Source organism: Rana temporaria, chromosome 3 (genome assembly GCF_905171775.1).
Source record: "Rana temporaria chromosome 3, aRanTem1.1, whole genome shotgun sequence".
NCBI classification, from domain to species: Eukaryota; Metazoa; Chordata; class Amphibia; order Anura; family Ranidae; genus Rana; species Rana temporaria.
In genome coordinates this window covers 426,121,396-426,133,139 of record NC_053491.1, presented here as the reverse complement: position 1 = coordinate 426,133,139, position 11,744 = coordinate 426,121,396, and the positions used below count along the sequence as shown (strand labels likewise).

Genomic DNA, 11,744 nt, shown 5'->3' with positions numbered 1-11,744 from the left:
TTTGGCTGCAATCCTAATGCTTTGGCTTCCATACTTTCTGGCTCACAGACCCAAACAAGTGAAGATTTTTGACACCATGTCTTTGCCTCAGAAGCCAATAAGCAAATTTATGTTCCCCAATCTACATACATTATATATTCCAAAATTATACACATAAACATTTATATTCATTAATTAGTATGAAATTATTTAAATTCTGCTGGTAAGATTTGCATGTATAGATAAAGACACAAAAAAGGCAGTTTCCCTTAAATAAAAATCATGTTTTTTGGAGGTGATAGGAGGTAGTAATATAAATGTTTCTCACCTTTATGTAGTTATAGTTTGTCCTCTTGGCGGGGCCCTTTAGTGAGTAATGGCAGCTTCCTTCACACCGGTAGGCATTGTAATTTTTGGGAAATATAACCCAATCCTCATATCCAATCTCCTTGAACTCTACCATCATGTCAACCTTTCTACATAAAGGTCTTTGCTCTTCTTCTGGCATGAAATGAGTGATGGATGGAGTAATCATTTGCCTGCCGCTTCTGTTTCGTCTTTGACTCCGGAACCCAGCCATCTTTGGGGAGCTTCCTGACAATTTCTTAATCAGGCCTGGAGACTCTGGCTTGGAAAATGGCTTGTCCTTACTGAAAAATACAATGATCGCTTGATTTGTGGCCTTCTTCTGAAGAGGGACTTCATTGTTAATTGGCTTTTCTGGATTTTCAAAATGAGATACTGCAGCGCTGTAAGTATTTTCTACAGCATGTATGTCTTTATAATTTGCAATTTTATTGCCCCTGTGAAGATACTGTCTCATCATATTAGTCATGTTGAAGCTTTTCCAGGCAGAATGGTGATTTACTGGCATGCTTTTCATGATTGACCCCAAGAAGACTCTATCCTGTCCATTTTCAGTGTGGAAGATCTCCATAGTGATTGTGGCGGGGGTTTCAAATGGTGGGAGAAGAACTCGAAGCTCAACCAATCTTAGATCATCCCCTTTGGAGATAGGTGTGAGGTCAAAAGTCACTGACCAGCGATTATCTTCCATAGTACAACCTGGAAGAAATAAAAAAAATTAGTTAAGATTTACAGCAGATAGAAAACTACTATAGCCAGTTTGAAATTCCAAAATAACTGTTGATCAATACGATAATAAAGGAAGCTTAAAGATAAAATATAAAATATAGAAAGTACAGTTATTAGTCTTTTTTAGTTGTAATAAATAATAATTTGTATAAGGGTTTGATATATGTATTGCCAGTATTTCAGAATTAAATCAAATTAAAACATTTGTATTTTAAATATTTGTTACTGCAAGTTTGATGTTTTGAATCTTATGCCATGTACACACCATCGGTCAAACCGATGAGAACGGTCTGATGGACCGTTTTCATCGGACCAAACCGATCTTGTGTAGGCCCAATCGGTTATTTATCCATAGGTTAAAAAAAACAATCTTGTTTTAAATTTAAACGATGGATACCTAACCGATAGAAAAAAAACGATCGTTTGTAGGCACGTCCATCGGTTCAAAATCCACGCATGCTCAGAATCAAGTCGACGCATGCTTGGAGGCATTGAACTTCCAGTCACCGCGTTCTGACACGATGGTTTTTTTAACCGATGGTGTGTAGGCACGACTGACCATCAGTCAGCTTCATCGGTTAACCAATGAAAACGGTCCATCAGACCGTTTTCATCGGATGGACCGATCGTGTGTACAGGACATTATTGGTTACTTACTACCAGTTCCCCAAACAGAGCTTATTTCATATTTGCCATCAGCAATCAAATCAATATATTGATGCAAATATATATCACATTTAAGTTAAATTTACTTACTTTTAGCAGGAAGACTCTGGACGGTGTCAGATTCTTCCAGGACTTGATTTTCTGGCCTGTGAAGATCTTTGTGCTCATCCATGAGGGTTTGGTAAAGATGCATCATATAAGGAGGAACCTTGAGCTTTGGAGATTGTCTGTTTAATCCAGAAGATGGATTGTTCAATTCCCCGGATTTAAGTGTAAAAGGAGGTCTTCCCAGGGCCATGCAGATGGACAAATAATATAAGATAGTCTTCAAGGTGAACACTGAAGGCATCTTCTTCTCTGTGTCTTAATCAGCTCAAGAGATGTTGACTTCTTAGAGGTTTGGCAAGTTTGATGATAGTTTGAGGTCTCCCAGGCTTATATACTGATGAACCCTCTTACATCTTCACATCTATTATACCTTGAACCCTTTTCATCCAGATAAGCATATTAATGAGTCAATCACTGCCTTGGTATCAGGTCATTGTTATGCTAATCGTAGTAGCAGTGCATCAGGCCAAAACAACATACCGTATTTATTCGAGTATAACGCGCACCCGTGTATAACGCGCACCCCTAATTTTCAATTAAAAATCGGTATAAAATCATTGTAATTGCCAAAAATCATTTATGTCCAGCCATGCCCCCTGTATGTCCAGCCATGCCCCCTGTATGTCCAGCCATGCCCCCTGTATGTCCAGCCGTGCCCCCTGTATGTCCAGCCGTGCCCCCTGTATGTCCAGCCGTGCCCCCTGTATGTCCAGCCGTGCCCCCTGTATGTGTCCAGCCGTGCCCCCTGTATGTGTCCAGCCGTGCCCCCTGTATGTGTCCAGCCGTGCCCCCTGTATGTGTCCAGCCGTGCCCCCTGTATGTGTCCAGCCGTGCCCCCTGTATGTGTCCAGCCGTGCCCCCTTACCTTTAATCACGCGGCGCGCGGGAACATTACAGACAGCGTTCGTTTGAACAGCTGTTTTCCCTGCCACGCATAGTCACTCCCCCTCGTTCGCGATTGGACAGATCCGTCCAAGGGGGAGTGTCTACGCGCGGCAGGGAAAACAGCTATTCAAACGAAAGCTGTCTAATGTTCCCCCGCGCCGCGTGATTAACGTTGTAGCGGCGTTTGTGGCTTCGGTGGCGGCGGCGGTAGCAGCGGCGTGTGCGGCGGCGGTAGCAGCGGCGTGTGTGGCGGCGGTAGCGGCGGGGGGGAAAAAGTCCTCGAGTATAACGCGCACCCAAACTTTGAACTTTTTTTTGGGTATAAAATTTTGCGCGTTATACTCGAATAAATACGGTAGATGGAATAAGCCAACTTATTTTAAGTTTGATGTAAAATGCTAGTCTCACAGTAAACAAAATAAAATTTAAAGTTAGTGTAAAAATGTAATCTAACTGGGTGATACCAATGTTACAGCTTACCGTTTTTAGACAAAATATGACATCTTTTGGTTAAATATATACAATGTTTAAATTGTTATTATTCATGAATTATTTTTAATTATTATTAGTAGTGGTAGTAATAGTAGTATTTATTGTTATTTGAATATAATACTGTTATTATACCATTTACTATAATTATGTTATAATATTATTATTATTATTATTATTATTATTATTATTATTACCACTATATTTTTTATAAATATACCTCTAATTTTTTGAGAACACTTTTAAATTTCACAAATACGTTTATATAATATTATAAAATTATAACAATTAATAAATAATATAAAAAATAATAATATATAGTTATAACATTCATATTTTTTATAATATTTAAATCTAATTCATATTCTTTTTTTTAAAGTTTCATGATTTTCTATAGCTAAAAAAGATGTTCTTTCTGTCAAAATATTTTGATAAGATGTTTACTATGTTTACTCCTGTGCAATGTACATTTTCTGAAAAAACAGGTTAACAATAAGGCTGGGTTCACACCTATGCAAATTGGATGCGGACTTCCCTGCATCCAATTCGCATAGCAGGAGAAGGTGACCGGTTCACATATCTCCAAGGCAGTGGCAGAGCACACTGCACAGAAATGCTCTGAACCAGAGAATGGGGACGCACAGCGTTGCTGTGCGATCTGCAGCCAGTTCTAGTGTGAACCGAGCCTGAATGTGCCGTCACACCATTATATTTTTTAGAACAGGTAATTTGCTTTGGAATGTATGAAATCTTCATGGTGTCAATCTGATTATAAATAGAGGATGTCCCAATAAGTAAAAAAAAATCTGGAGATTTCCACTTGTTCTGGGGAAAACTCAAAAATGTTGGACTTCCTTGCTTTTTCGGTGACTTAAATAGTGTACAAAAAGAAGGGTGACCCTCCCCAGTGGGGAAAGCAATACAATCTTGACAGAGGGTATAACCCTTCCCCACCCTATCCAAAACTAACAAAAAACAGAAAATTAAATACTTACCTTTCCAAATTTTTCCTTTCCTGGTGCCTATCCGTGACATCATACATATGGTTGGTTGCTCTGCCCACAATGAACCAGGACCACATTAACTCTATAAAGAAAATGGCGGGTACCCCCAACACTATTCTAGTAACAAGCCTGAAAAACTACATAGAAATAGGAAAGCAAGGAGAACAAAAAATAGGGAGGGTGTATGCTGCCATTATTGGCACCAGGTAAAGAAAATGACGGAAAGGTGACGGAAAGGTTTCCTGGTGCCTCCATAACAGCCTACATATAGTAAATAACTTGCTTACAAGGAGGGATTGTTGCAAAAAAAAATAAAAAAATTCTGCATAACAAGACTAAAAATTGTAGATCCCACTTAAGGTAGAGGGATTTTCTTGGAGGCTTTAACCAAAGAACCGCTTTTTGGAATTGCTCTTTGAGAGGATTTAGTGCCCATTTGGTATCCTTTAAGGCAGACAGAGCTGATACTTTAACTTTTAGGGTGTTAAGGCCTATCCCCAAGTCTAGTCTTGATTAGAAGAACAAACCAATTTTTTTCCACAAAGTCTAGAAATTTCGGCCAGACCTTGTAGTTTGTTACATTAGTAGATGTTTTGCAGGGTGAAAGGTGGTGTGGGCTGTCAAAAAGAAATGGGAGAGTTAAATGAAAGGTTCTATAAACCATGCCCAGTGCTCTTTTTTTTATCTTACCTGCTATAGTGCAGCCCTTACCTAGTAGGATGTTGAGGATTTTTTTTCTATGTGGCGATTGGCTGCAGGGCAAAAAAAGAAAATAGTGAATCAGATTAAACTCATTAGGGCTCCACTTACACCAGGGGAGCCTGGGACCAGAAAATGCATGGCACATGAATTTTTTCAGTACCTGGGGCTGGATCCATCTTGACAGAAGGGGCAGAGTAGGCCTTACTGACCCCTGAGGAAACCTCTATTATATGGCTGAGGGCGCCTTATATATTAGCCCTTAATTGGGTGTACCAAGATGGCCACCGATGGCCCCACTATGCTACCGTGCATGTGCATGGTGCATACGCGATTACATCATATTGCCACTAGGAAACCACACCCTCACAGTCATAAAAAGCCCCTGAACTGGGGTTGCCACCTCATCCCTTTAAACCCAAACACATATGAATTACACAGGTTCTGAGGCTAATTGAATGCAGATAAGGCACCTAGTGAGTGTTTTAATCAGCCACAGAACCCGTGTAATTAATATGTGTTCATTTTTAAAGGGATGAGGTGGCAACCCTACCCTGGGCTTAGCGTGCAAGGCTCCAATGACACTAGGAGCCCAGTGTTTCACAGAGCAGATACACTATGAAGTAGAAGCTGCATGTATGCCATACAGGAGTGGAGACTGAGAGGGAGAGGATGCCGGTCCAGACTCCTTTCTGACTCCTGGGGAAGCCCATGGACTCTTAGTGACCCTGAAAAGATTCACAGAGTAGGGGTCTTTCCTATTTTCTGGCACATTTAGCAGCCTAAGTAGTGGGTCCTTACTACAGGAGAGCATGGACCTGTAATAGTTGCATCGGAACGGTGAGGTAGGGGCTGTTGCTGACATGTATTCCTGCAGGCCTGAGGACATAAAAAAAGAATGGGGTGGGGGGTGCAGTCTTTCCTTTATAGAGGACTGAGGACAATGTCCCCGAACAACGTCTGTCCCCAGCCGGATTGGATTTGAATTTTGCTGCCCCATTCCTCCCTCCAAGTTTTTCCTCTATCTTATCTTTTTAACATTTGGTAGTCATATCCCAAAAAATTCTTAGAAGTATCCTTTTTTAAATCTTATGGACGAAATGTGAGAAATAACGTATATTACCATACAATTATTCCATAAACACATACCACATATACTGCATATATAATTTGAGGAAAATATGCTTATAAAATAGTTTACCATTTGCCAATAAAAAAAATATGTCCCTAGATTTCATTTAAAAAATCTGGTCACCTTAGCCTAGAGATTAATGAAAAAAAAACACAATTAACCTTCATATACATCAGTGGCGGCTAGTGTTTTTTTTGGGGGGCGGCAAACAAACCACCCCCCCAGTGGCACCTCAGCCCCCCCAGCCCCCCTGCTCATTTGCTGTCTTACCCCATCCAGGTGACGGGCAGCGGGCGTCAGTCAGTGGCATCGGGCATTAGGCGGCGGGGATCGGGGCATCAGGCGGTGGGCTTTGGGTATCAGGCAGCGGGCATTGAGCAGCGGCTCCTGTGTCCTTTCCTCCATAGCTGCGGCCGTGCGACTCCTCCCCTTCTTCTAGGCGTCCAAAAGGATCACCTGTCCATTCAGCCAATCGGGTGACAGGTGTCACGTCCCGCTTCCTGATTGCCTGGGAGGAGGATCAGTGTTACAATAGTGAAATATTCATTCGCTATTGTAATACACCTGGGTGGGCTCTATTCGCATTCTCTGCGCCCTGAGCCCACCCTATTTTTAAGCATATTAGAGCCTCTGGCTCTCAAGCGTGCTTCAAAAAAACACCCACCTCATTGGAATCCATTCTATTCATCTGGTGTCCTGAAAGGGGACGGACGCATGGATGGGGGGTGGCGCCCGTGCACCCTTAATGATTGGGCCGCCCCTGGTGCACATGGCTATACAGGTGCCATACAGCATGCAGAGCCTGCATAATCACTTTCTCAGGACCCTGCGTACAGCTGCCTATTGAGATGAATTTGTTCCTGGTTATGTCCTGGTGGGGGGGGGGGGGGGGGGGGGTATATAAAGCATGAGTATTGGTTTTCCTAAATACAAGACTTTCTCTGAATGGCAGCAGTGCTGAGAAAGTGACCTCATGTGGTTACTATGTAGAATTGCAGCCACTTAACACTCTACCTGGATGACTGCTGCTATCACTGTAGTAGCGGTGAATATTACAATGATTTGCAGATTACACAGGGATAAGTCAGGTATAGGATATGCATATTTATATTAATCCAAGCTGGGCCAATGTAACTATGCAAAAAATAAAAATCATACCGAAACTCCAACTTTAAAGGAACAGAATGGCAGAATATCAGCAACAGGAATGCCACTCGCTGAGATGCAAAATAATCTTCCTTATTAATACAGCCAGCTGTGCTCAGTCCAAAGAATGTCAGACTAGAACTTATTGCTGATACAGATGATTGTTTTGGTGGAGACGATCGAGCCAGCACATGAGATGTGATTGTGAAGTGTGGAGACTGATCTTACCCGAAGCTGCATTTTAAATATTTCACATATTTAAATGTTGGCTGATTGACATGCTGAAAATAAAAAGAGCAGGGGTAATGGTGCTACCTATACCTGAAGAGTGATCTACCAGGTCTCTGTGGTTGACTATGTAGAGTGATGGTAGGTCCAACAGTAATGAATGGTGAATTGGTGCCCCCTTATGGTCACACCCAAAAGCCCTTAGGTACCAGCTGTGCACAGGTAGAGCTGCCTAGTGCAATAATATGGAACTATGTCCCAGATATAATAATCCAAAAATAAAAAATAATTGATAAAAAACTAAAAATATTGTTAGGTGCAAGTGATCAGATAGTGGGACTACAAGTCCTAATCTATAACCTTTTCATGAAAAGGATCAGATAATTGATTAATTAACCAATACTGAATAAATGATAAGTGACAGTATGAATAAAAAAGTGTAAGTAATATGTGACAGAAGAAAGTAAAATAATTAAAAAGTATCAGACATCAAAATCCTGATGAACAGAGAAAGCCGTGTTAAAGCCCGGGATTCGCGACGTGCGCTCCAGCTGTGTTCCAACACAGGCCCTAACCCGGAAGTGACATCAGGATTTTAAGCTTAAAGGCCCAGATTCACGTAGAATCGCGGCGGCGTAACGTATCGTAGATATGTTACACCGCCGCAAGTTTTCATCGCAAGTGCCTGATTCTCAAAGCACTTGCATGAAAACTTACGCTGGCGGCCTCCGGCGTAAGCCCGCGTAATTCAAAGGGGCGTGTGCCATTTAAATTAGGCGCGCTCCTGCGCCAGACCTACTGCGCGTGCTCCGTTTTGAAATTCCCGCCGTGCTTTGCGCGAAGTGACGTCATTTTTTCGAACGGCGACGTGCGTAGCGTACTTTCGTATTCCCGGACGTCTTACTCAAGAACAAAAAAAATTCAAATTTCGACGCGGGAACGACGGCCATACTTTATACAGCACATACGTGGGCTGTGTAAAGTTAGGGCAGCAAAAACGACGACTAACTTTGCGACGGGAAACTAGACTAGCAGCGACGTAGCGAACGCGAAAAACCGTCGTGGATCGCCGTAACTACTAATTTGCATACCCGACGCTGGTTTACGACGCAAACTCCCCCCAGCGGCGGCCGAGGTATTGCATCCTAAGATCCGACAGTGTAATTCAATTACACCTGTCGGATCTTAGGGCTAACTATGCATAACTGATTCTATAAATCAGTCGCATAGTTAGGAAGACCCTAAAACATATCAGGAGATACGCCGTCGTATCTCTTTTGTGAATCTGGGCCATAGTTTTTGCACTACCAGCATTAGCGCTGCTTGTGTTAATCGCCTTTTAAGCATTTTTAATAAACTAAACTTTTTGGTACTACACCATGGGAGCCATATCTCTCTACTTTCATGAGGAATAACAATTTATCCACTGCCTTATAACTCCTGGACATCAATCGCTTCCAGTTTGCTGTTCCTGCGAATAGGAGGATTAATCGCACAAAGTCCTTGGGATCTCAAGATTTGAGCTTATATGCGAATTACCCCTGCAGGGGTTAGAGGATCTGGTGAGTGGGGACCCTTGAGGGGAGCATGAAAGCCACCTATTATATCCGTGTCACTCAAGCACCTTTTACTTTGGAACTGCCTGGAGTTGTTTTGAAGATTCCTTTATATTATGGAATGAGAACTGCCTGGATGTGGACCAGTGGTGCATTTAGGTTTTGTGCTGCCCTAGGCCTGACTAAACTCGTGCACCCCCTAATTTAAATATGATGCACCCCTTCCTGTCAAGGACATACTCCTTTCTGTTTAAAACACGCCCTGACATTTTCAAGTGGGGACACTAGTTCTTAGGGCCTGGGGGGGCAATGGATTGCCTTAATTTGCATAGATTTCCTCTCACTTCCTGTTTGGCTATGGGGCAGGAAATTAAGGGAAATCTCTGCAATGGGACATAGATGGTAAAAAATAAACTGACAGCGGCTATAACCCTCCCTTACTCGATCCAAAATGAAAAAAATAAATAAAAAGTGTTGCCTATAGTTCTACTTTAACCACTTCAATACCGGGCTTTAAAACCCACCTCCTTCCCGGGCCTATTCTGGCACTTCTTTCCTACATGTACAAATCCTCATTATTTTGCTAGAAAATTACTCAGAACCCCCAAACATTATATATGTTTTTTTAGCAGACACCCTAGGGAATAAAATGGCGGTCATTGCAACTTTTTATCTTGCACCGTATTTGCGCAATAATTTTTCAAACGGCTTTTTTTTGTAAAAAAAATGGTTTCATAAATTAAAAAATAACAAAACAGTAACGTTAGCCCAATTTTTTGGTAAAATATGAAAGATGATGTTACGCCGAGTAACTAGATACCTAACATGTCACGCTTTAAAATTGCGTACACTCATGGAATGGCGCCAAACTTCGTTACTTAAAAATCTCCATAGGCGACACTTAAATTTTTTTACAGGTTGCCAGTTTAGAGTTACAGAGGAGGTCTAGTGCTAGAATTGTTGCACACGCTCTAACGCACGCGGCGACACCTCACATGTGTGGTTTGAACGACGTTTACATATGTGGGCGGGACTTACGTGTGCGTACGCTTCTGAGCGCGAGCTACTGGGGACAGGGGCATTTTAATTTTTTTTATTATTATTTTTTCTTTTTTATTTTACTTATTTCTTTATTTTTTACACTTTTTTTTACATTTTTTTTTTTCAATCGCTTTTATTCCTATTACAAGGAATGTAAACATCCCTTGTAATAGGAATGTGTGTGACAGGTCCTCTTTAAGGAGAGATGCGGGGTCAATAAGACCCCACATCTCTCCTGCAGGCTGGAAAGAATGAGATCGTGAAAAAAAATTCACAGATCTCATTCAAACTAGCCGCAATTGCGGTTTGTTTACTTACGGGGACCCGGGCGTGACGTCATCACATCGCGCCCGGGCCTCCGACGGTCATAGAGATGACTGGTGACCAGATGGTCACCAGTCTTCTCTATGGCAAACATCCGGCGGACGGCGATCATCTCTCCGGGCCCCCGGTGGGACGGGAGAGCCCGGAGAAGCACCGGATGGCGGCGGGAGGGGGGGATGTCCCCTCCCGCCGCCTGTAAGAACGATCTAGAGGCGGAACCGCCGCTATGATCGTTCTTACGGTGCGCAGGATCGCCGCCGCTAAAAAATGATATCTCAATGATGCCTCCGGGTGCAGGCATCATTGAGATATCCCCCCGCAAAGCCCAGGACGTCATATGACGTCCACCCAGGATAACAGGTCCCCGTTTTGGACGTCATATGACGGCGTGCGGGTGTCAAGTGGTTAAGCACAAATTTCAGATAATTTTATGGAGAGGACTAAGAAGATATAACCATTCCAATGGTGCAGCAGAAAAGATATAGCACAGTGAGGATGGTTTGTGGTCCAGGATGATAGAAGCAGCTTGCGTTACACTAACAGTGTAGCGCAAGCCTGCGTGGACTCTTCCGTGCTGCCCCCCTGCAAAGTGTTGGCCTAGGCCAGGATACAGCGTTGATGTGGACATTGTTTTTTGGTTTAACCACACTTGGACAGTTACACTATTACATACCTAAGTGTGATTTTTTTGATGTCTGATACTATTTAATTTTCTCACTTTCTACTGTCACGTATTACTTACACTTTTTTATTCATACTGTCACTTATCATTTATTCGGTATTGGTTAATAAATCAATTATCAGATCCTTTCCGTGAAAAGGTTATAGATTAGGACTTGTAGTCCCACTATCTGATCACTTGCACTTAACAATATTTTTTGTTTTTATCACTTATTTTTTATTTTTGGATTATTATTATATCTGGGACATAGTTCCCTTGTATTGCACTAGGCAGCTCTACCTGTGCACAGCTGGCACCTAAGGGCTTTTGGGTGTGACCATAAGGGGGCACCAATTCACCATTCATTACTGTTGGACCTACCATCTATGTATCACTCTACATCACAGGTGTCAAACACAAGGCCCACAGGCCAAATCCGGCCCTCCAGGCCATTTCATGTGGCCCTCGCACCCCTACTTTCTGCTTTCAAGCAATGCATCCAGCTGTCAATAGGAGAATATACACAGTTTTTTTGGGGGGGGCTCAGAAAGTATGGTCAGCATGTCAATCATATAAAAAAACTAGAAAATTCTGCGCTTAGGTAAACCGGTTGCAGCCCCCCTTAAGGAGTTTAGAACTCTAAAGTAAAAAATAAAAAGAGTAGGCATAAGGAAAGGGGGGTGCACTGTGATATAAGGGAGTGTGGGGGACTCAACTTCTGATGGTGGGGT

At 42.3% G+C, this 11,744-nt stretch overlaps 1 protein-coding gene across 1 annotated transcript; it reads right to left on the bottom strand.

Annotated features, from left to right (window-relative positions):
- Positions 1-259: 259 nt before the first annotated feature.
- On the bottom strand, positions 260-1,072 carry LOC120930541 (nodal homolog 2-B-like). The gene has a single exon (XM_040341720.1). The coding sequence runs from the start codon at positions 1,034-1,036 to the stop codon at positions 260-262; it is 777 nt and encodes a 258-aa protein (XP_040197654.1). The 5' UTR covers positions 1,037-1,072.
- Between the last annotated feature and the right edge of the window lie 10,672 nt (positions 1,073-11,744).